Raw genomic sequence first — 26582 nt, 5'->3', positions numbered from 1 at the left:
CAGGAAAGTGGAGATTGCAGTGAGCCCAGATCGTGCCACTGCACTCCATCCTGGGCAACAGAGGCAGACTCTGTCTCAATAATCATCATCATCATCATCATCATCATAAAATAAAAAGTACATTGACATGGCTGGGCACGGTGGCTCAAACCTGTAATCCCAGCATTTTGGTAGGCTGATGTGGACAGATTGCTTGAGCTCAGGAGTTGGAGACCAGCCTGGGCAACAAAGTGAGACCCCATCTCTATAAAAAAATTTTAAAAATTGGCCTAGCATAGAGGCACACACCTGTAGTTCCAGCTACTTGGGAGGCTGAGATGGGAGGATCACTTGAGCCTAGGTTGCAGTGAGCCAAGATGGAATACTGCACTCCTGCCTGGGTGAGAGAGTGAGACCCTGTCCTAAAAAAAAAAAAAAAAAAAAAAAAAAAAAAAAAAAGAAAGTACATTGTCCTAACTTTTATTATTTTCTTTCTTTCCCTCTTAGAAGAGTTCAGTGCTTAGAAAATCTGGATGAATAACAATACCAGCGATTTCACAAATTTCTTAGTTTGGTTCTTTTTGAAGGAGAAAAACAAGGATGAAACATGAGAAATACCCTTCTAGGAGGTAGAGAACATCTTTTCTCTTGATCCAAAATCCCAGTTAGTAAAGAAAATTAAAATTGAATATGCCAGACTGCCCAAATAGTTTAGAGGCACCAACAATGGAACAAATATGTAAACATTTAAAAATTTTGACCTGTCACACAATAAATTTATTTTATTATCTGTATTATCTCTGGGAAACAACTCAGATTTATAACTGTGGAAATAGCATGGTTATAGAATATTTTACAGAAATATAAGTTTAGTTATATTTCAAAATGTTTTTAAAACTGTATCAGTTCTTTTGAACTAAAAAAGTCTCATAGCTTTGAAAATAATCCACTTTCAAACAAAGTGAAGAAATTTATTTCAATCATTAATTTAATTTCTGAATGTGGCCCTAGGTATTTAATAAAGAAGTATACAACTATCATGTCACAGGTTATAATAACAGAAAACTCAGAACCTTTAAAAAAATCATATATTTTTCAATTGGTATACATTAATATCTAGTTATAATTGTTTATTAACTCCCCCAGTTCTGAAGATCAATCTTTCTTTTCCCTGAAAAAAATGGTAAGAATAGTGGACAAATCTTCCCAAAAGTTTTGTTCACTTTTCAGTGAAAGCCACTTGGCATTTTTATCTGCTTATTCTTTTAAAAATGTAATTTGGGAAGAAAAATTTTAATTATTTTTGAGAAGGGGCTGAAGAAACCCCAGTGAGACATTCTGTAGAGAGGTTCTTTGTTAGTGTAACATCTGACCTTCTATATCTTTGGAAATCATGCAACTTGGCTAATGTAGTCCTTAAAGAATTAATCAAGCAGATTGTAAGGCCCTAGTTACAGTGGAGCCAGCCAATTATGAGTTGCTCAGAAATTCATCATTGGCATGTCCAACCACATTTTCCCACATAAAGATTAGTAGAAGTATGTGGAAACAAAGCCCATTCCCACTGCAGCACAGCTACAATATGCGTTCAGTAAAACAGACTTCAACAAAGTTTTGCTGTACTAAAACAGATAATTTATTTGCGAATCTCTGATTCCTACCTTTACCTGTAACACCCTTTTTTGCCAAAACTGCAAAGACTACCCTGTTTAGTTAAAACCAAACTAGGGACTTCTTTTTTTTTTTGAGATGGAGTCTCGCTCTGTTACCCAGAATGGAGCACAGTGATGCGATCTTGGCTCACTGCAACCTCTGCCTCCCAGGTTCAAGCAATTCTCCTGCCTCAGCCTCCAAAGTAGCTGGGATTACAGGCAAGCGCCACCAGGCCCAGCTAATTTTTTTTGTATTTTATTTTATTTTATTTTTTCTGAGACAGAGTCTCGCTCTGTTGCCCAGGCTGGAGTGCAGTGGTGTGATCTCGGCTCACCGCAAGCTTCTCCCAGGTTCACGCCATTCTCCTGCCTCAGCCTCCCGAGTAGCTGGGACTACAGGCGCCTGCCACCTCACCCGGCTAGTTTTTTTTTTTTTTTTTTTTTTTTGTATTTCTTAGTAGAGACAGGGTTTCACCGTGTTAGCCAGGATGGTCTCGATCTCCCGACCTCGTGATCTGCCCGTCTAGGCCTCCCAAAGTGCTGGGATTACAGGCTTGAGCCACCGCGCCCGGCCTTTTTTTTTTGTATTTTTAATAGAGACGGGGTTTCACCATGTTGGCCAGGCTGGTCTCTAACTCCTGACCTCAAGTGATCCCCAGGCCTCGGTCTCCCAAAGTGCTGAGATTACAGGCGTGAGCCACCATGCCTGGCCCCAACTAGGGACTTTTATATTTAAACACACTTCTGAATTCAAAACACTAAAGTCACATACCACAAGCCTGAGTTTATCAATAAGTTAGTGAAACCCCCAAGACCATCTTTAAGTCTTTTCACGGTTGTGATAACACCCTCCCAAGCCTTGCTAAGAAGAACACTTTTCTTGCAAGAGAGAAATGAAAGGGGCCAGAGTAGAAGATTGGTTCTCTAAGGAGAGGGCAGTGCTGTTCTTAAATAAAGAAGCTCCTTTCAGATAAGCAGAATCAGATTCCAGTTCAGTTGGTTTGCTGGCTACCCTTACTTTGAACTCTCATATTTAATCCAGCAGGCTTCAAAGCAGGTGAGAAAATGACCTACCACTTAAAAGCAATTTTTCCTTTTTCAGGAATTCTGGCCTTAGAGAATATCAGCTCTGATATAAGCACATTCCACATCTCCAGGGATTTATGCAACACTTTTTCATTGCTCTGTGTCTAATGTCAGACTAGGTTTTCATCTCAGCCAGGAGAAAAATCAGGGGGAAAAAATCCTAACTTGCTAAAAATGAAGTCTTATTCCACATAGCCTTATACCATGCAAAAGAAGAGGCATTAAAACCATTAGCCATTCTAGTTAATTCCCTTTCATTTCTCTAAATCTGATGTACAGTGAGAATTATTTAAATTCAGTCTCCACTGCCTGGCCTCACAATAACGCAATTTTTGTAACAAATGCATTTTAAGAAATTCAAATTCAATTTGCTCTGGCATGTGAGCTATTACGAAAAGATATTAGATAAGAAAGAGACAATGGTAACAATAAAGAAATTTAGGAAAATTTTTAAAAGTCTGTCTTCTGAAATACAGCAAGTATGTCTCAAAGATACTTCATCAATTTCTACTTTATTTGGCCATCAAATATCTGAGTTAACTGGAAATGCTAACACAGACAGTTTGTAACTTACCAACAGGTTCTGTTCTACAAGGTAGTTGCTTAGAACCTGAAACATTTCTTCACTTTCTACATTCATATACACATAATGTGCCAAAAGCATAGTAGTAACTATATATATATATATTTTTGAGACAGGGTCTTGCTCTGTTGCCCAGGCTGTAGTGCAGTAGTGAAATCTTGGCTCACTGCAGCCTCCACCTCCCAGGCTCAAGCGATCCTCCCATTTCAGCCTCCTGAATAGCTGGGACCACAGGTACACACCACCACACCTGGCAAACTTTTCTGTATATTTGATAGAGATGGGGTTTCACCATGTTACCCAGGCTAGTCATGATCTCCTGAGCTCAAGCAATCCACCTGCCTTGGCCTCCCAAAGTGCTGGGATTACAGGCAGGAGAGCCATTGCACCTGGCCTACTAATAGTGTTTTTAAAATTATACCCAACCACCATTTATACTACAGTTTCTATGGAAAAATGCATTTTGAGCTGACTGTTAGGACATGTCTCCTTTAAACAAGAAGGAGGTAGGGTTTCCCACTATTGTTGCACTTTGGTGATGATGATGACAATGAAGGTAGCAACAACAGCTAACATTCACCTAGTTTTCACTGTGGGTAGACATAGTCCTTCCTAACACTTGAATCTTTTAAAGTCATTTAACGCTCACCAAAACCCATGAGAGGTAGTATTATTCTCCTTTTACAACTAAGGCTAGAAAAGGTTAAGTAACTTACCTGACGTTGTACAGCAGTGTTTCAGGGCTAGAATTCAAAGCGCCTCCAGAGTCTATTTCATAACCACTCTGCAATGCTGCCTCTTTTCCACCTTGACAAGGCAGCACTATTGAGCTGTTCTAAATTCCTCTTATTAGGCGTAGAGTACAGCAAGTTTCCCCAAGTTTTAAATGTATATATAGGATCACCTGGGGATCTTGTTAAAATGCAGATTCTGATTCAGAAGGTCTGGAGTGGTGCCTGAAGTTATGCATTTTTAATGAGCTCCTGGGTGATGGTGATGCTCCTACTGCAGAGAGCACACTCTATGAAGTGGCGAAGAAGTGTAATTTAAGCCTCTAGTTCCCTTGCTGTTTGTCTGTCTATAAAGGTATAAACACATTGTGTTTATAAGCTGGAAACTGGCCGGGCATGGTGGCTCACGCCTGTAGTCCCAGCACTTTGGGAGGCCAAGGTGGGTTGATCACCTGAGGTCAGAAGTTCGAGACCAGCCTGGCCAACATGGCAAAACCCCATCTCTACTAAAAATAAAAAAGTTAGCCAGGTGTTGTGGCACGTGCCTATAGTCCCAGCTACGCAGGAGGCTGAGGCAGGAGAACTGCTTGAACCCAGAAGGCGGAGGTTGCAGTGAGCTGAGATCACATGGTTGCACTCCAGCCTGGGTGACAGAGCGAGACTCTGTCTCAAAAAGAAAAAGAAAAAAAAAGCTGGAAACTGCCCATACCACAGTCATTTCCCATTAACTCTTAATGGAACCTGACTTTGGAAATCCTGCACAAATACTGGTTTGCAGGAACTTTCAGTAAATACTTAGCCTTTAGGGTTTTAAAATGTACATGTAAGGGCCACAGGGATAAAAATGGGGCTCTAAAAGTTTTACCATTAGGCACATTCTTAACACTATATACCATCACCTATACAGACACCAAAATAAATGCTTGTTCATTATCCATCAACTGGAAAAGCAGTATATCAATAACTTTTGGTCTGCAAAAGAAGCTTCCACTTTAAAACATGTAATTATTCATTCTCAGTCTCTGCTAGAGGAGTGCTAAGGAACTTACGCTATGTAATCATAAAGGTTCTTCTGGTGCCATTAGTGACTGCCTAGGTAAAGGCAGACACTATATACATTAATTGTAGCTAGTACCCCATGGAAATATACTACTAACAGTTGGTATAGATCTATTTCAGATTCTAGATCTCCCTCCTTGCTCTATTTCACTTCCTTCCCACTCCACTTGCCTGAGACAAATCCAAGAATCATCTCTCCCATTGCTTGCCTGTGATCTCACATACACAGTTGCACATTTTCTTTCCAGCTATTAAATGGATGGAATTCTCTTTCTAGGCCATTTTTATTCCATGCCAGATTACATAGTAAGGTTATTTAAGTTTGAGATGCACTCACTCAACTATTAGCACTATTGCAAACAACAGTTACGAGTGTGATCACTGAGTGTTCATTTTACACTAAAAAGAAATAGAATAGTCAGTTTCCAAACCAAATAGCTATACTCCCTGAACAACAGTGGAAAGTCATTCTTCTTGAAGTTTGACCCAGAATCAAGTGCAGACTCAGACTCCTAGGCCTACAGCCAGTGGCAACTTAACACATTATATGGCTGACCTTCAGGGAAAAAGGGAAACCACTGCTCTTACCACTGGTGCCAGAAAAAAAGCCAACTAATCTTTAAGGCACAAAATAAACTATTCTTAAGGCAGAAAAAGAAACTGTGAGGAAACAAGTTAGAATGGAGGCATATAGAGAAAAATACAGAAAATATATTACCAAGTAAGGACTAGTTTTTCCATGGTTCTCAGTGTTTTTATTTTGGGGAATATAATTAATCAGCATTTTCTTTTTGGGTTTTAACTCTTATTACCTGGTAGAAATGCAAAGATGTACAAGAAAGATGCATTTTTTAAAAGGCTTGGAGGCTGGGCATGGTGACTCACGCCTGTAACCCCAGCACTTTGGGAAGCCGAGGCGGGTGGATCATAAGGTCAGGAGACTGAGACCATCCTGGCTAACATGGTGGAACCCTGTCTCTACTAAAAATACAAAAAAATTAGCTGGGCATGGTGGCAGGCGCCTGTAGTCCCAGCTACTCGGGAGGCTGAGGCAGGAGAATGGCGTGAAGCCGGGAGGTGGAGCTTGCAGTGAGCCGAGATCATGCCACTGCACTCCAGCCTGGGCAACTGGGTAAGACTCTATCTCAAAAAAAAAAGAAGAAGGCTTGGAGACTTAAAGGCAATTATCTTTGCTAATTTTACTTTGAGCCAGTGACATTAATTAACAAGTTTATATAGAAGAGTAAATAGTTGCTGGGCATGGCGGCTCATGCCTGTAATCCCAGCACGTTGGGAGGCCGAGGCGGGCAGATCACTTGAGCCCAGGAGTTCAAGACCAGCCTGGGCAACGTGGCAAAACCCTGCCTCTACAAAAAATACAAACATTAGCTGGGCATGGTGGCATATGCCTATAGTCCTAGGTACTCGGGGGGCTGAAGCAGGACGACTGTTGAACGCAGGAGGCAGAGGCGGCAGTGAGCTGAGATCGTACCACTACACTCCAGCCTGGGTGACAGAGTGAGACCTTATCTCAAAAAAAAAAAAAAGAGTCAATAGTGATGGGATACCCACTCTAATATCAGTCCTCAAGTATTAACTGGTTCAGGAATTGGGGAAGCAGTTCAAAACTAAAGGGTAAAAATGAAAATAAAGATCTACACATGGTTCTATATCCAAGCCTGGAGAAGGTCAGTAAGAACAAGCAGACACAATAACTTGGAGAATCTTTGAGACATAGGCACATTCTGTACCTAGGGACCAATGTCTCATCTGTCCCCCTGCCTTATGTACTTATTATCCATCCTAGTTGTGCTCTTGAGTTTAAAGTTCAACAAATCCTGAGAACGAATGATTCCATTTAAATGAAAAAAATCAAAGGGTTTGTTTACAAAATAGGGTATTTTTTAAAATACCAAAGATAGTAACAAATGCTATGTTTATCATCAAAAGTGATCCATAAGAGCAAACTTTATAATGTTATACTGTTATAATCTTACATTGTATTCTTTAAACTTTTAAGCAACAGAAGTAGCTCAGATCACCAAAAATTTATGTTTGACATATTTATGGCAGCAGCTATACAAATCAATTCCTTTAATTTACAACAAATATCTTCCACTGTTCAGCTGAGTTAGCACAGGCAGATCAGAGATGGTTTCTTGTGTGTTTTACAAATAATCCACACAAGTCCTTGAGATCATACTTACAGCTTTAGCAAAAATACCCATGATTTCAGGAAACTGGTGTGTGAGAATGGCTATCATTGCTGTAGAAGAGCAAAATCCTGCTGTGAAATGGATGAACAAAGGAAGCTCCTTCTTTGGGTAAACAGAAACATGATGAAAGGCTGCAAGGGAGAATAGGTAAGAATCAATTTTATTTCAGAATAACATGTAAGTAAGTCTTAATCTTTTCAAATGAAATCTGCTTTTAAAAACAAAAAAGAAAAAAAAATTTAAAAACCAAGTCTCTGGCTAAGCAAGGTAGAAGACAGTTATCCATTACTTATCCCAGCATCAACAGCATATCTAAATAGACAGACAACTGTGCTGGGCGTGGGAACAGGATGGCATCATGGGAAAGAACATTGATTACAAAGTCATGCTGAGGTGACTTTGAAAAAAAAAGCTTTGTCACTTATTAGCTATGTGATCTTGAATAAGTTGCTAAACCCTCTAGAAGCTGCTATGGAGAGTTGTAATGATGAACATTTTAAGTGCTTAATAAATGTGAGTTGCAGCCACTGGTGGCGGCTCATGTCTGTAATCCCAGCACTTTGGTGGTGCTGAAGAGGAGGATTGCTTAAAGCCAGGCATTTGACACTAGTCTAAGCAAAATAGTGAGACCCCCATCTCTTAAAAATTTTTAAAAATTAGCCCAGCATGGTGGTGTGTGCCTGTAGTCCCAGCTACGCAGGAGGATGAGGTGGGAAAATCACTGGAGCTCAGGAGTTTGAGGTTGCAGTGAGCTATGATCATTCTACTGCACTCCAGCCTGGGTGACAGATCTGTCTCCAAATAAATACATAAATCTGAGTTGCTACTTTTTTTTTTTTTTGAAGAAGAGTCTCGCTCTGTTGCCCAGGCTAAAGTGCAGTGACACGATCTTGGCTCACTGCAACCTCTGCCGCCCAGGTTTAAGTGACTCTTGTGCCTTAGCCTCCCAAGTAGCTGGGATTACAGGCACAGGCCACCACGCCCAGTTACTTTTTTGTATTTTTAGTAGAGAGGGGTTTTGCCACGTTGGCCAGGCAGGTCTCAAACTCCTGGCCAAAAGTGATCTGTCCACCTTGGCCTCCCAAAGTGCTGGGATTACAGGTGTGAGCCACCACACCTGGCCTTGAGTTGTTATTAATTATTGTTCTTTGGGAGCTCAAAAACTAGTATGGAGAAAGAGGCAGACATGTCATTGGTGATTTCCTAGAACTATCAGTTAATAATTTTATCCAGTTATTAATGTGTTTATATATGTGGCATTTCATTAGGCACTGTAAAAACTAAAGTAGGTAAGCTGGGAGCAGTGGCTCACGCCTGTAATCCCAGCAATCCCAGCACTTTGGGAGGTCAAGGCAGGAGAATCACAAGCTTAAGAGATCGAGACCATCCTGGCCAACATGGTGAAACCCCGTCTCTGCTAAAAATATAAAAATTAGGTGGGCGTGGTGGCATGCACCTGTAGTCCTAGCTACTCAGGAAGGCGGAGGCAGGAGAATCACCTAAACCCGGGAGGCAGAGGCTGCAGTGAGCCAAGATCACGCCACTGCACTCCAGCCTGGCAACAGAGCAAGACTCTGTCTCAAAAATAAATAAATAGATAAATAAATAAATAAAGTAGGTAGGCCAGGCATGGTTGTTCATGTCTGTAATTCCAGCACTTTGGGAGGCCAAGGCGGGTGAATCACTTGAGGTCAGGGGTTTGAGACCAGGTTGGCCAACATAGTGAAACCCCATCTCTACTAAAAATAGAAAGATTAGCCAGGCATGGTGATGTGCACCTGTAGTCACAGCTACTTGGGAGGCTGAGGCAGGAGGATGGCTAGAACCTGAGAGGCGGAGGTTGCAGTGAGCCAAGATCATGCCACTGTACTCTAGCCTGGGCAACAGAGCAAGACGCTATCTCAAAACAAAACAAAACAAAACAAAACCTAAACTAGCAAACCAAAGGCCTAGGATTCTGACCATAAATAAAGTCCCTTATCTTATTTTACCATATTTACACATTTACTCAGCTATTATTATTCTAGTGATTGGATATTTCATTATCAATTATACTCAAGTATTTATATTTTATTTGAAATTTGAAAATACTTGAATAATAATACTGAGATGAGCCTATTAGAGTACTTAACATGCAGTAGGTGCTCAATAAATGTCTGCTAAACTGAGAGCTATTCTGGGACTTCATTAGGCCAGGAAGTTGACCGCTTAGGGCTGGATACTAACCCAGGAATTTCTGATGTAATATCCTGCATTAGTAAGGGATGACTAATTTTGTGCTGAACCAAGGTCAGCTATAAATTTCACTTTTAAAACATAATGATTCACAGAGATTACACCTAAGCTTCCTTCAACAGCTATATTTTAATTTTTATTTTACTATATTCAGAAAGTATATACCAAAACACAAACTCATTAAAAATCCAGAAAATTTCCAGAACCTTGAGCCTTGTTTAAAGTAAAAGCACATCAAAATGGAAGTTTTAAAAGGTAGAAACATTAGAAACTGTAGAGAACATTGTGTTTTCAGCACCCAGAGAATCAGTCAGCAATCCCCTTTGCCCTGTCCCTCAGCTGTGAGAGGCCAACTTCTTCTTCTTCCCAACTTCAAATCAAGAGAAACAAACCCTGGTATTCAAGAAGGTGGGAAACACATACAATACAGCAAAGTTAATAATATTAGCTAACCTATATAGCATTTTATGGTTTATAAAGAACTTTAATTTATATTAACTCATTTAATTCTTTTCAGTAACCGTAAGAGATAGTAGTATTATTCTCAGTTTATAAGGTAGAAAACCGCATAGCTTTAGTAAGGAAATTTCCTGAAATATGAGATTTTTATACTGTAGGAGAGACCTAATTATTTCTTTCTGGATTGCTTTCTGTAGATTCATTTGTCAGTCAATGTTTGGCTAACACATCAAAATAATAGATGACTGACTATTACAGAAACACTCCCTTGGAACGAAAGTTCAAATTTCATCACTGGCTTGTAGAGAAAAATTTATCAGAAGGCATAAAAGACGACTAAATAGCTATGTGAACTAGGGGAATAGTTCAACTCTGAACTTATGAGGTCCATAAGCAAATTCCAGAATGCGGTAAGTCATATCAAGGTTGAAGGAAAATTAAAAACAAAAAACATTAAGTACTCCTGGGTATTAAAACTCCATATTGTTAACAATTTGTTCATTCTACCATAGCCACAGACAGAAAAAATACTCTAAGAACATAAAATATAATCAAACAAAACCCCCCAGCATATTACCCCTCTCCTACCTTCTGGAGTTTGCACCCTATATGGAGTTGGAATTTATAAAGTCTTGCCAAAAATAAACTGGTCTTATAGCTTATGGCTTTGACAACATGATAATAACCCTGATTTTATTCATATTACTATGTAAAATTGGCCTTATATTAGACAACCTTTGTAATAATTTACAAAGGAGGGCATTATTTTAGGCTAAATGTATTAGCTTAATATAATACACTCTTGCATACATCATGACGTTCCATAATTTAAGGTCCATTCTTTTGCCTTAAATATACTTGTTCCCGTTAAAATGGAAAGACAATAAGAACAACTACCACTACCACCACTTCAGGAAGAAAAATAAAATTTCTCTCATTAATGACATCTTAATTGCTAGAGTCAATGAATTCTTCTTAGTATTTACTTTACCTATTATCTCAGATATTCCTCCTCACTTGGAAATTTCTTCTTCCTTTTAGTTCTAGGATATCTAGTTTTAGTTATTGTCCTGTCTCTCCGACAACCTCTTCACTGAATCTTCAACTCTTTCTGCCACTCATTCCTTAGACATTTTTAAGGAATGCACCCATGGTTCCACCTTCAGTTCAATTGTCACTGCATACAGTTTTCCTTAGTGATTTCATTTATGCCTAGGACTTCTTTTGCTACTTAGAAAATGATGACTCCCAAGTCTGTTTTTTGAGATGTACAGAGGAAGATATATGAGGACCACTGGCAATTTTATTTACACAACCTAATCTTGTCTTAGGCCACAGCTGACTGGACAAGGAGTAAACACCTGGATAAATTTCATTCTCTCTCTCCCAGAAGTTTTAGAAGTGGGATTGAGGCTGGTTGCAGTGGCTTACACCTGTAATCCCAACACTTGTTGAGGCAGGCAGATCACTTGAGCTCAGGAGTTCAAGACCAGGCTGGGCAACATGGTGAAACCTCATCTCTACCAAAAATACAAAAATTAGCCAGGCATGGTGGCACATGCCTGTGGTCCCAACTACTTAGGAGGCAGAGTGGGGAGGATCTTTTGAGCCTGAGAAGTCGAGGCTGCAGTGAGCCGTGAATGTGCCACTGCATTCCAGCCTGACAGTGAAATCCTGTCTCAAAAAAAAAAAAAAAAGGAAAAAAAAAAGAAAAGAAAAGAAAAAGTGAGATTGAGATACTATTCATTCTGTATTGTTTGCCTGAACTCATGACATGTAAACAGAGGGCTGTAGGGGCCTCAAGTTTGGCCACATGGTCTATGAAGAAAGCCAAACTGTAAAGAGAAAAGATGTAAGAATGAAGTGGATACACTGAGAGAAACAGCAATGACAGATCACAGAAAGAGAAAATGGGGCTGGGGAGGGAGGAAAGGAAAGTAAGAATAGGAAAGACTGAAAAAAGCATCTAGGGACAGAGATATTCAAATAATTGATTCCTGGAAATCCTAATGACTTTCTAGTCCCCAGTTCTAGTCCCTTACGAAGTTCAAATATAATTGTTGATTTTGAGTTCTCTGATAACCCGGTGTTCTTCCAACAAATCACTATGTATGTTTAAGCTAGTTCAAAGTTGCTCTCTATTACTTACGCCTATAACATTCACTAATTATAAATATTATATGTTTACTTTATAATCTATATTATATATATAACTTAAAAATACATCTATACCTATATATTACTTAGAGAGATAAAATATAGACTTGTATGTATATGTGTTAAGTAGATTATACAAGAAAATATTTAAGCATATAAATTTCTGTGGCCGGGCGCGGTGGCTCAAGCCTGTAATCCCAGCACTTTGGGAGGCCGAGACGGGCGGATCGCGAGGTCAGGAGATCGAGACCATCCTGGCTAACACGGTGAAACCCCGTCTCTACTGAAAAATACGAAAAACTAGCCGGGCGAGGTGGCGGGCGCCTGTAGTCCCAGCTACTCGGGAGGCTGAGGCAGGAGAATGGCGTGAACCCGGAGGCGGAGCTTGCAGTGAGCTGAGATCCAGTCACTGCACTCCAGCCTGGGCGGCAGAGCGAGACTCCATCTCAAAAAAAAAAAAAAAAAATTTCTATATATGTACATATATATATACACATATACAGGTATGCATGTATATATGGATGAGATGTTACACAGGAAACACAGTCAAAGCTTGAACTTATTTATTTCCCCAACCCCTATTCCCAAACTGGCTCCTCCTTCTATAGGATAGATTTACCATTCTCCAAGTCACCCAAGTCAGAAAATTGAGAATCATTCTTGACCTCCTAGAGAGCTAGGCTCGCTCTCTCTCTCTCTCTCTCTCTCTCTCTCTCTCTCTCTCTCTCTCTCTGTGTCTTTCTTTGACAGAGTCTTGCTTTGTCACCCAGGCTGGAGTGCAATGGCACGATCTCGGCTCACTGCAACCTCTACCTCCTGAGTTCAAGCAATTCTCCTGCCTCAGCCTCCTGAGTAGCTGGGATTACAGGCGTGAGCCACCATACCTGGTTAACTTTTGTATTTTTAGTAGAGATGGGGTTTTGCCATGTTGGCCAGGCTGGTCTCGAACTCCTGACCTCAAGTGATCTGCCCAGCTCAGCCTCCCAAAGAGCTGGGATTACAGGCGTGAGCCCCATACCTGGTTAACTTTTGTATTTTTAGTAGAGATGGGGTTTTGCCATGTTGGCCAGGCTGGTCTCGAACTCCTGACCTCAAGTGATCTGCCTAGCTCAGCCTCCCAAAGAGCTGGGATTACAGGCATGAGTCCCTGTGCCCAGCCCTTCTCAAGCTTTCTTATAATATATTCTATACATGTAGCATTTAACACATTGTTCATCATCTTTTTTTTTTTTTTTTTTTTCGAGACAGAGTCTTACTCTGTTGCCCAGGCTGGTGTGCAGTGGCGCAATCTCAGCTCACTGCGACCTCCATCTCCCAGGTTCAAGCGATTCTCCTGCCGCAGCCTTCCGAGTAGTTGGTATCACTGGCACGCACCACCATGCTGGGCTAATTTTTTGTATTTTTAGTAGAAATGGGGTTTCACCATGTTGGCCAGGCTGGTCTCGGACTCCTGACCTCAGGTGATCTGCTCGCCTCAACCTCCCAAAGTGCTGGGATTACAAATGTGAACCACTGTGCCTGGCCTGTCCATCATCTTTTTATCAACCTTATCAGCAGCCTAGGAGTTCAGAATAGGGTGAGAGGGAGAAGGCACTAATATTTAGCATTTTAGTTAAGTACTTACAATGTGCCAGCCATGTTTATAAGAATACATTAATGAATTTGATTAATTCAACCAATATTTATTGAATAACAATTTTTATGGCAACCATTACAAGAGATACAGGAACAATGGCCAGGTGCAGTGGCTCACACTTGTAATCCTAGCACTTTGGGAGGCCAAGGTGGGTGGATCACTTGAGGCCAGGAGTTCCAGACCAGCCTGGCCACCATGGTGAAACCTTGTCTGTACTAAAAATACAAAAAAATTAGCTGGGTGTGGTGGTGGGCGCCTGTAATCCCAGCTACTCTGGAGGTTGAGGCAGGAGAATCACTTGATCCTGGGAGGCAGAGGTTGCAGTAAGCCGAGATGAGGCCATTGCACTCCAGTCAGGGCAACAAGGGAGGAAACTCCATCTAAAAAAAAAAAGAAAAAAGAAGAGAATCCTGGCCTTCAAGGAGTTTACAGTCTAAAAGGGGAGATTAAGAAGTACATAAAGCACTCTGAGAATTCAGAGAAGGAAGAGATCACTTAGCAGATAAAGGAAAATAAAAAACACTAGGAGAAAAACACCAGCATACTCAGGTTGCCATAATCTCTCCTAAATTTTCATTTATCAGTTTAAACTTATCAACTAATTAAGTTTGACAGTTGTAAACCTGCAACTTTCCTTCCTAGACTTCAGTTCTAATGGCTCAGTATTGTGAAAACTGTAGCACAGGTTTATATCATATAAGAAAACATGGTCCTAGTGTTTACAGCCTTCGGCAAGGTTGCTTCTCAGCTAAATCATAAAAAGAGAAGTTAAACAGAAATGTACTAGTTTACAGAGAAAAGAACAGATGATAAGGCAGCTGAGACACAAAGTGTAGATTGTTCTTTTGAGAAGCCTGGCTTCCTAAAGGCAGGAACTAGACTGAAACACTATCAGCAATCATAATCCTACATATTTCTGGTTCTCCTTCTAGTTCTTTGGCTGCTCTTTTTCAAATCGTTCTTCATAATGATTGTTTGGGTCCTTTGCCTTTCTATATACATTTTAGAATAAGCTTGTTACTTTGTGTGTGTGTGTGTGTGTGTGTGTGCGCGCGCGCGTGCAAAATCCCTCCTGGGATTTTGATAGGGATTGTATTGAATCTATAGATCAATTTGGAGAGAACTGTCATCTAAATAATATTGGGGCCAGGTACGGTGGCTCATGCCTGTAGGCTTAGCACTTTAGGATGCTGAGGCAGGTGGATTTCTTGACCCCAGGAGTTCGCAACCAGCCTGGGCAACAGGGCGAAACTCTCTTTCTACCAAAAATACAAAAATTAGCCAGGCGTGGTGGCACGCACCTGTAATCTCAGCTACTCGGGAGGCTGAGGCACGAGAATCACCTGAACCCAGGAGGCGGAGGTTGTAGTGAGCTGAGATCTTGCCACTGCACTCCAGCCTGGGCGAGAGTAAGAGTTGGTCTCAAATAAATAAATAAGTAAATATAATTGGGTCTTCCAATCCATCAATATGGAATGTCTCTCCATTTATTTAGTTTTTCTTTAATTTCTCTCAGCAATATTTTAGTGTACATGTCTTAAATTTGTTAAATTTATTCCTAAGTAGTTTTTGTTGTTATTATGATTGCTACTCTTTTCTAAATTCAAGTTTCAGATTGTTCATTACTAATACATAGATATATAATTAATATTAGTATATTTATCTTATATTCTACAACCCTGTTGAACTCATTTATTAGTTCTAAGAGTATTTTCATTTTTATGGATTTCTTAGGATTTCCTATATAGAAGATCATGTCACCTTTGAATAAGGAGAGTTTTACTTCCTCCTTGCCAATACGAATGCCTCTTATTTCTTTTTCTTGCCTGGTAACACCAGCTAGAACCTCTAGTAGAATATTGAATAGAAGTGGTGACAACAGATATCCTTGTCTTATTCCCGATCTTAGGGGGAAAGCATTCAGTCTTTTACCATTAAGTATAATGTTAATTGTGGGTTTTTCAGGGATTTTTTTTTAAATCAGGTTGAGGAAGTCCCCTTCAATTTGTAGTTTGTTGAGATTTTTTCTTTTTATCTTGAATGAGAGCCAGATTTTGTCAAATGCTTTTTCTGCATCTATTGTGCTTTATTCTATTAACCATGGTACACTACATTTTCAGATGTTAAACCAAACTTGCATTTGTGAGGTAAATCCCACTTGGTATATAAGCCTTTCTATATGTTGCTAGATTCAGTTTCCTAATATTTTGTTGAAGATGTTTGTGTCTATATTCATAAGGGCTGTTGTTTTATAGTCTTTTTATATCATATTATCTTTGGTTTTGGTATCAGGAAGATACTGCTCTCATCAAATGATTTGGGGAGTATTCTTTCCTCATTTATTTTCTGAGTTTGTGAAGGATTGGCATTATTTCTTTTCTAAATGTTTGTAAGATGACAGTTCTTGTTAATATCTTTAATCTTGGTGTCCTTTGTTGCATTTAGCACAGGGTTTTGCTTAATAATTATTTGGAAATAAATTGAATTAGACAACTACATCCCAGAAGTAGCTAAAATAGTATTTAAACAGTGTCCTGAATTTCAACCAAAGGCACTTTTAAAATGGAGAATACTATGACAAACAATCTAAACTTAAAACTACTTGTAAGTTTAAGAAAACCAAAATATTTACTTACTAGGTAATAGCTCTCTATCAGCCATCTCTGTGCAGCTGGGATAAGGGTAAAATAGATGTCCTTTCTCTAACGGGTGTGGAATCATTCTAAAAGCTGAGAAAAAAAAGCTTGTGTTGATACTCAATTCTGTCTCATTTACCATCCTATACTATAGATCAAAGCTATTTTGGAGACAAATTTATATAAAAATTTCACATAGTATTTTATTTTCTTTTTTAGTGAGACATTTAGATACAAGAAACAAAGTAAGCAAAAGAATGAATAAGGGGAAGGATAAGATTTATTTAGATAATAGTGAACGGTCTAGTCTGGCTGGAGTAAAACTATAGGGAGTGGTAGATGAGACTGGCTGGGTCCTTCTTTGCTTCAGTCTCCTCATTACAAACACAATTGATAATTCCAAAGAAGAATTGATAATTCTGCTTCTTACAGAAATCTTCATATAACTGGGATGTATATAACTGTTGTGGCCATTACTACTGGCAACCTAAAATAGTTTTCAATGGCTCCTAACCTCACATGTGGGTTTCACCAAAGCTTTCTATGAGCAGATTTTTTTTTTTTTTTTTTTTTTTTTTTTGAGACAGAGTCTTGCTCTGTCGCCCAGGCTGGAGTGCAGTGGCGCGATCTCAGCTCACTGCAAGCTCTGCCTCCCAGGTTCCCGCCATTCTCCTGCCTCAGCATGCCGAATAGCTGGGACTACAGGTGCCTGCCACCACGCCTGGTTAATTTTTTGTATTTTTAGTAGAGACGGGGTTTCACCATGTTAGCCAGGATGGTTTCGATCTCCTGACCTTGTGATCTGCCCACCTTGGCCTCCCAAAGTGCTGGGATTACAAGCGTGAGCCACCGCGCCCAGCCTATGAGCAGATCTTAATCTAGATCACGGGTCACCAAAGTATGGCCCTTTGGCCAGGTCTGGCCCACTAGGTTTTTGTAAATAAAACTTTATTGGAACATAGTTATGCCATTCATTTACATATTGGCTAAGGCTGTTTTCATGTTACAAGAATCAAGTAGCTGTGAAAATGTATGGCCCACAAAATCTAAAATATTTACTATTTAGCACCTTACAGGAAAAGTTTGCCCACCCCGATCTAGATTATCACCAACTACTGTAGATTTATTAAAGAAGAAATCTTTATTGATCTATTCCATTAGCTAAGTACATAAATCTTTAACACTGTCAATAGGTTCTTGGAAACTGTGACTTTAAGTGAAATGTCATATAATAAATGACAATTTTACCATAGGCTAAATGATATAAACAAGAGTTAAGTTCCTTGGTCACAAAACATCACCAAACTTCTACATAAAGATTCAAAACACTTCTTATATTAAACATTGAAATAAATGTGAGCTATATATACATTTAAGATTCATAAAAACAGGATCATTATTTACCCAATTATTTTAGTTCAGGGTCAAGCATGGCCAGAGCCTATCATGGCAGCCCAGGGTACAAGGCAGAAACCCACCCTGGACAAGACACCATTCCAGTATACCACTCGCGCACACCCCCACACTCACTCATACTGAGACAATTTCGATACACCAATTAAGCTAATGTGCACATCTTTGGGATGTAAGGGGAAACCCACACAGGCATGGGAATATCTTGCAAACTTCACACAGACAATGGTCCTGGCTGGAAATCTGTTTTTTGGGTTTTTTTCCCTCATCAACATTATAATAAATAATGTTGAATGAAACAATATTATTTAAGGGCCTGCTGTAGTCATCAAAATTGTGATAAGATTTTTGTTTTTCCTTTCGTGTTTGGCTCTATAAACTTTTGTCACAATTTAGATTTTATTTATTTATTTATTTATTTATTTATTTATTTATTTATTTATTTATTGAGACAGAGTTTTGCACATGTTGCCCAGGCTAGAGTGCAATGGTACGATCTCGGCTCACCGCAACCTCCGCCTCCCAGGTTCAAGTGATTCTCCTGCCTCAGCCTCCCAAGTAGCATGTGCCACCACGCCCAGCTAATTTTGTATTTTTAGTAGAGACAGGGTTTCTCCATGTTGGTCAGGCTGGTTTCAAACTCCCGACCTCAGGTGATCCGCCCGCCTCAGCCTCCCAAAGTTCTGGGATTATAGGTGTGAGTCACCAGGCCCAGTCTAGACTTTATTTTACCACAATAAAAAGTAGTTATTTGTCCAAAGTCGTAGACCAAATTAGTAAATTAGTGATAACACTAATAAATCATTGATCATGATTCATGAAATACAGTATAAATCATAAGTGGTTGGGCACGATGGCTCATGCCTGTAAACTCAGCTCCTTTGGGAGGCCAAGGTGGAAAGATTGCCTGAGGCCAGGAGTTCAAGACCAGCCTGGGCAACATAGCAAGACCTCATCTCCACATACAAAGTAATAAATTAAATAAAATCATACACTTATTGAAAACCTATTTGCCAAGCAGAATGTCAGGCAGTGAGGACACATACAAAATGAATGAGATAGAATATCTGCTTTTGAGGAGCTTATGGACTACTGGAGAAAAAGCAAAAGTAAGTTGAATTACTCAAAGACATTCAGTTTCTCAAGTACATAATCCCAGTTTTATTAATCTTTTCTTTAAAAACATACACACACACACACATATATATATATTAGAGAGAGTCTTGCTATGTTGCCCAGGTTGGTCTCGAATTTCTGGCCTCAAGTGATCCTTCCGCCTCAGCCTCCCTAGTAGCTGGAACTACAGGTATAAGTCACCACACTTGACTCATCAATTGTATTTATATTGTTATTGTCAAGCCACAGTATCTGGCCTTTAGCAAATGGTTAATGCAGAGGTTCCCAAATTGGTTCAAGATAATTTCACTTGTTAATAGTGAGTCCAAACAACTTTAAAAATTTATGTCCTAATAATTTAGCAGCAATTTGGAAAAAAATACACATAAAGTTAAAAAACAGAATCAATAAATCAATTTTCTTATTTCATTTTTAAATGACCATAATTTCTTACTAATGAGATATAGGTATAAGCCTGTTAGACACCGTACGACTTCTCGAAACTTGGAATCACATTGGACACTACCATCTTCATTTCCTATTTCACACTGATTTTTGTGTGGTACTTCTTTTAATCACAGCAACTAACAAAACTCCAGCTTGCAAAGATGTAATGATATTGAAAGGAATGGAGAGTGATCTAATGTTGAAACTGTGAACTGTCTGGAGCTAATAGTTTAAGTAATATCTGACAGATGTCGAATTATTATTATTTTTGAGATAAGGTCTCACTCTGTCATTCAAGCTGGAGTATAGTAGTGCCATCTCGGCTCACTACAGCCTCGACCTTTTGGGAGGCCTCAGCCTCCCAAAGTGCTGAAATTACAGGCATGAGCCACCGTACCTAGACTTGAATATTGTATTTTTGTGTTTCCATTGAAAATTTAAAATGTTCTACAGCACTCCTGTGAATTGCTGCAACATCCAAGGTGCCTCAGAGTAGTTTGGGAACTGAGGGGGGTTAACCAATTTTAGTGAATAAGCGTTGAATTTATTTTTGAATTTTTATTAATAGCTGTGGTGTACTTTTCAAAAGAATTATGTGAATCCTACAGGTAAAATGTTTTAATTAAGCTTCTTTACTTTCTTGGTGGTTATAAGAAGCAACGATTAAGAGATCGGGTAGTTAGTTTAAAACAGTCCAATTTGTTCTCCAAAGAAGATACATAAATGGCCAATAAACACATGAAAAGACCTTCAGCATCACTAATCAGGGAAATGCAAAACACCACCACAATGAGATTCCACTTCACATCCATTAGGAGAGCTATTATTTAAATAAAGAAAAAAACCCAGAAAATAACAAGTGTTGGCAAGGATGTGAAGAAATTGGAACTTTTTTTTTTTTTTTTTTTGAGACGGAGTCTCGCTCTGTAGCCCAGGCTGGAGTGCAGTGGCCGGATCTCAGCTCACTGCAAGCTCCGCCTCCCGGGTTCTCGCCATTCTCTGGCCTCAGCCTCCCGAGTAGCTGGGACTACAGGCGCCCGCCACCTCGCCCGGCTAGTTTTTTGTATTTCTTAGTAGAGACGGGGTTTCACCGTGTTATCCAGGATGGTCTCGATCTCCTGACCTCGTGATCCACCCATCTCGGCCTCCCAAAGTGCTGGGATTACAGGCTTGAGCCACCGCGCCCGGCCTAGAAATTGGAACTTTTGTGCCTTGCTGGTGGGAATGTAAAATGGTGCAGCTGCTATGGAAAAAAACACCACTGAGCTTCCTTAAAAAAGTAAACATAGAATTTTATGATCCAGCAATTCCATTTCTGGGTATATACCCAAAAGAACTGAAAGCAGGAACTCGAACAGGTATCTGTACACCAATATTTGTAGCAGCATTATTCACAATAGCCAAAAGGTAAAAACAACCCAAGTTGAATGGGTATCTGTTCATTAACAGATGAATGGATAAACAAAATGTGGTATATACATACAATGAATTATTCAGACTTAAAAATGAAATTCTGACACGTATTACCAATATAAACGATTTTCGAAGATATTATACTAAGTGAAAAAGGCCAGACAAAACAGAACAAAAATTACATAATACCACTTACATGAGGTACCTAGAGTAGTCAAACTCATAGAGACAAAGTAGAATGGTGGCTGCCATGGGCTTGAGGGAGGCAAGACTGGGGAGTTATTATTTAATGGGTACAGAATTTCAGTTTGGGATAATGAAAAAGTTCTCTAGATGGATGATGGTGATGTTTGTACAACACTAGGAACGTACATAATGCCACTGAACTATATGCTTAAAATAGTTAAAACTAAATTTTATGTTGTATGTATTTTACAATAAAGAATAGGTTGATATCAGTTATGAAGAAAATAGCTCCATGTTGTATACATCTGAAAACAAAATAAAACAAAAAGAGACCAATTTTTAAAATATTAGAATAGCTCAACCACATTAAAAAAGCTGTAAGTCAAAGGGCCAAGTTTTCATTCTCTTTCCTTACAAATATGTAACTTAAATGAACATATGGCAGAACACCATAACAGTTTCTCACTCTGCTTTTGTGGGATCAATATAACATTATGCATTTCTACCAATAAACCAAATATCTCATCACTGATTACCGTTTGAAACCAATCTGAACAACAAATCCTTATGGAAACCCAGACAATCTCATTTAAAAAGACTGCCTGTGAATGCAATGAATAGTTAGATTAGTGTTCCTTTTGGAAAAGAATACTTACTGCCTTCCCATGTACACTGTAACAGATTAAGAGCACCTTCTATTCGTTTCCAGTGCTGAAGATGAAAGAAAGCATAGGCAATTGCTTCACTATCACCCCGTTTCAGAATGTGTTCTGGAGGTAAAATTAAACTTTTCATCTCTAATAAATACTGAAAAAGTAAAACACACACACATACACACAACAGAAAAAAGAAAAATTAAACTGTGTTAAATTCAAACACCCATAAAACTGTAGATTCGAAGTGTTAGAAAGTCAACCTGATTTTTTAAAAACTAATTGAAATGACATGAAGATTCTACTGATAACTTGTATAAAATGCTTATATATGCAAATTATGAAAACCAGAATATTTCTGTAGGTAAAAATAAGGTGATAAATGGCATATGTGTGGCCTGGCTAAATACAAAATGGAAACTCGAGCTGAGGAGGTAATATGAGAGCAACTATTTATTTTTCCAAAAATGAATTAAATGTAAAAATTACACTTTTTTTTTTTTTTTTTTTTTGAGACGGAGTCTCGCTCTGTCACCCAGGTTGGAGTGCAGTGGCCGGATCTCAGCTCACTGCAAGCTCTGCCTCCTGGGTTTATGCCATTCTCCTGCCTCAGCTTCCCCTAGTAGCTGGGACTACAGGCGCCCGCCACCTCGCCCGGCTAGTTTTTTGTATTTTTAGTAGAGACAGGGTTTCACCGTGTTAGCCAGGATGGTCTAGATCTCTTGACCTCGTGATCCGCCTGTCTCGGCCTCCCAAAGTGCTGGGATTACAGGCTTGAGCCACCGCGCCCAGCCCATATTTTTTATTTTTAAAATTTATTTATTTTTTATTTTTAATTAAGCCATTTCCTACTGAAAAGAAGAATATAAAAGTTATGAAATCCAATTTTGGAACAATATTTGTGGCAACATTCAATTCTTTTTTCTCTTATTTACATTTTATAGGTGAAAGAACTTAATTGTGGAAAAGTTCAATTAAATTCATATTTACTAAGTTCAAAGCACTATGGTTGTTAGGGAATACCAAAGAACACTCTGCCTGTTCTCTGGAGCTACATAATGCAATGGAAAAGACAGATTTCTTAAGTGACTAATTATAACAAGACTCTGGTGAGTACTTTATTTGAGGTAGAAACAACGTACAAGGCCAAGCGCAGTGGCTCATGCCTATAATCCCAACACTTTGGGAGGCTGCGGTGAGCGGATCATGAGGTCAGGAGATGGAGATCATCCTGACCAACATGGTGAAACCCCATCTCTACTAAAAGTACAAAAATTAACTGAGTGTGGTGGTGCCTGCCTATAGTCCCAGCTACTCAGGAGGCTGAGGCAGGAAAATCGCTTGAACCTGGGAGGCGGAGGTTGCAGTGAGCCAAGATTGAGCCACTGCACTCCAGTCTGGCGACAGAGAGACTCTGTCTCAAAAAAAAAAAAAAAAAAAAGAAAAGAAAAAAAAAAAGTGCAATATATGGGAATACAGATAGAGGTATTAATTCTTTAAATTTAGTTTTTAAATAACAGCCTTTATTGAGATGTAATTCACATACCTTAGAATTCACCCATTTAAAGTATACAATTCAAGGATTTTTAATATATTCAGAGATATGTGCAACTATCGCCAAAGTCAATTTTAGAACATTTTCATCACTTCAAAAGAAAATCCTGTACCCTTTAGTCACAACTCACTTCTTCCCTACTCCCCCAACCCCCTTAAGCAACTACCAATCTATCTTATATCTCTATAGATTTGCCTATTCTGAATATTTCATACAAATGGAATCATTTTGTGACTGGTTTCTTTCACTTAGCATAATGTTTTCAAGGTTTACCCTTGTAGCATGCATGGTACTTGTGCCTCATTTCTTCTAATGGCTGAATAATACTGCATTTTATGTATGGCATATATGTTCTGTTTATCCATTCATCAACTGACAGATATTTGGTTGTTTTTAGCTTTTGGCTATTATGAATAATGTTGTTATAAACACTTGTGTATAAGTTTCACAATGAACATATGTTTTTCTTTCTCTTGAGTAAGTACCATGGAGTAGAATTGCTGAGTCATATGATAACTCTATGTTTAGGAAGTATTATGATTTAGGGGCTAGAAATAAACCACTTGATGGGATTTGACCTGATATTTACAGATAGGTAGAATGTGGATGAGCGGACTGGGGAGTGAGGAGAACAGCAGGAGGACATAAACAAAGCACAGGGCCATCTTGAGTAAAGGCACTGAACCAAGAGAGCACAGTGCAGGATGCATTTAATGTGCCTGTTAAAGAAGTTGTAGTCTACCAATTCTTCTTCAGTTATGAATCTAAATTCTATCTTAAACTCCTAATGAGAATACTTGTACTAATATTATCATTTATAACAAAAGCAGTGTAATCACAGTTGCTATACCAATCAAATGTACTTGTTATATGTAGAAAGATACAAAGTTAACTATTTGTACAGCATCTTTACTATTAGTCAACTTAAAACCTTTAAAAACTTATTTAGTTAGCTAAATACTATCTCCAAAGACTGAGACCAGAATGCACTTGCCCTTCTAGAATAGGTTTGAAATTACCTCTTTGGTTCTAAACAATTTGATATCAAATTATGTGTCATAAGATACAAATTATGTTAACTTCTCTTATAAAATATAAAAAGAGAAACATTCCAGAGGTGTCTCAAAAGATACATTCTCAGATTTCAAATTCTAGTTCCTCAGGTTGTTATACAAACTAATGGGATAACATAAAGAGCTGAATTTGTGAAACACTTTGTAAAACTGCTACAAGCAATAAGACTCTAGGAAGACTCTTAAAAACAAAAAGCTGTAGTTGTTTCAAAATTTAAGCCTTAATTTATTTAATCAATATACATGTACTCCTCATATTGTATCTAAAATAATTTTTTGGTTTATGAAATGTACCTTTCCAACAATTACTAAGTTTAATGCCCATCTTTAATTACTCTTACTTTTGATGTCTTTGGCTCTCTTCTCAAAGTGTAAGAATGTAGTCTGCTCATCAATTTATTTTAGCAGATGTCACAAACTATGAGATTATTTACTAATCCAGTTTGGGGACTTAACATTTCCCATTCAGTTTCTTAAAGGAATGCAGCAGAGGTTGTGTCCTGGTCAAGCAAAGCCCATTTGATGCCTGGTTGGGTTCTCTCCCCTTAGTGCTTTGGGCCTATATTCAGGAGGGTAATATTCTTTCTAATCCCCTCTAATCCTTGCCCATTTTTTTAAAACACAGTAAAAGATCACTCGCACCAGGCGGCTGTGGGAAAATGGACTCAAATAGCTGACCTCTGACATGACTCCTTATGTTCTTTGCAAGCGCACTAAGAGCTTCTTCAGTAGGAAGCAAAGAAAATGTGGTAATCACAGTGGAATTGTCATCATAAAAAGAATACTGAGTTTTCAGAAGAAAACTGCATAATACTTAAACCAGGTTCTTTCTATTAAAATTCTGTTTCATTTCACAGACAAGAGACAAAATATCCCAAATCATTTTCAGTGAATTTTAGAACTCAGAAGCCTTAAACTCCAACATGTTAAGTATTTAGTATATTCGTAACCATTTAGCAAATGTAAGCAAAGATATTCAGTTAACAACTATTCAGTAAAACTTATATTACAAAAAATATCAATTTGATGTGAAAAAACACTTTTATTTATTTTTTTTGAGATGGAGTCTTGCTCTGTTGTCCAGGCTGGAGTGCAGTGGCTCAATCTTGGCTCACCACAACTTCTGCCTCCCGGGTTCCAGTCTTCTCCTGCCTCAGCCTCCCAAGTAGCTGGGACTACAGGCACGAGCCACGATGCCAGGCTAATTTTTGTATTTTTAGTAGAGACGGGGTTTCACTATGTTGGCCAGGCTGGTCTCAAACTCCTGACCTCTGGTGATCCACCCGCCTCGGCCTCCCAAAGTGCTGGGATTACAGGCATTGAGCCACTGTGCCTGGCGAAAAAAAAAAACTTTTTAAAACAGCAACTATATACCTAAATTTTTACTGTTTAATAATCTAAGTGATAATTCAGGTGGTAAACACACATGGCAAACTTATTAATAAATTATACTTCAAGATTTTATATTAAAAATATTTTCTATTTAATCATTTTAAAAATCTTCCTTGGTTGGGCACAGTGGCTCACGTCTGTAATCCCAGCACTTTGGGATGCCAAGGCAGGTGGATCATGAGGTCAAGAGTTCAAGACCAGCCTGGCCAAGATGGTGAAACCCCGTCTCTACCAATGATACAAAAATTAGCCAGGCATGGTGCTGGATGCCTGTAATCCCAGCTACTCGGGAAGCTGAGGCAGAGAATTGCTTGAACCCGGGAGGTGGCAGTTACAGTAAGCCAAGATTGTGCCACTGCACTCCAGCCTAGGCAACAGAGCAAGACTCTGTTTCAAAAAGGAAAAAAAAAATATTCCTTATGCTAGCTTATTTTTTATTAAAAATAATTATTTGTTATTTATTATTATTGGTGGTCCTACCCACCAGCAAATATCCTTTCCAATTTGACTTTAAAACAAAGCAATTTTTCGGGCCGGGTGCGGTGGCTCACGCCTATAATCCCAGCACTTTGGGAGGTTGAGGCAGGCAGATCACTAGGTCAGGAGATCAAGACCATCCTGGCTAACACGGTGAAACCTTGTCTCTACCAAAAATACAAAAAATTAGCTGGGCGTGCTGGCGGGCGCCTGTAGCTACTTGGGAGGCTGAGGCAGGAGAATGGTGTGAGCCCGGGAGGTGGAGTTTGCAGTGAGCTGAGATCGTGCCACTGCACTCCAGCCTGGGCGACAGAGCAAGACTCTGTCTCAAAACAAAAACAAAAACAAAAACAAAAACAGAAAAGCAATTTTTCAATTCCTGATTAGACACTGAAATAAAAGTTGACCCCCAAAATATAAGAGAAAAA

At 39.0% G+C, this 26582-nt stretch overlaps 1 protein-coding gene across 50 annotated transcripts in view; it reads right to left on the bottom strand.

Moving 5' to 3' along the window:
- ST7L (suppression of tumorigenicity 7 like) overlaps window positions 1-26582 on the bottom strand; it is a 99105-nt gene that overhangs the window by 12102 nt on the left and 60421 nt on the right. For 28 of the 50 annotated variants that reach the window (XR_012416395.1, XM_015431080.4, XM_015431062.4 and 25 more), the window contains 3 exons: window positions 21661-21811; window positions 16430-16522; window positions 7298-7437 (listed from right to left, as the gene is read on the bottom strand). Coding sequence is in view for 40 of the 50 variants with exons in the window: in XM_015431080.4 (XP_015286566.1) it covers window positions 7298-7437; window positions 16430-16522; window positions 21661-21811 (384 nt within the window). In the remaining 10 variants the exon portion in view is untranslated. Of the gene's footprint in view, window positions 1-7297; window positions 7438-13826; window positions 14174-15094; window positions 15193-16429; window positions 16523-21660; window positions 21812-26582 lie in introns of those variants that run through there. The other 22 variants (XM_065547612.2, XM_005542317.4, XM_073998565.1 and 19 more) reach the window with 5 other exon arrangements.

Source organism: Macaca fascicularis, chromosome 1 (genome assembly GCF_037993035.2).
Source record: "Macaca fascicularis isolate 582-1 chromosome 1, T2T-MFA8v1.1".
In the NCBI taxonomy this organism is placed as follows: domain Eukaryota; kingdom Metazoa; phylum Chordata; class Mammalia; order Primates; family Cercopithecidae; genus Macaca; species Macaca fascicularis.
The sequence above is the reverse complement of the archived record's forward strand: the minus strand, read 5'-3'. Positions and strand labels throughout refer to the sequence as shown.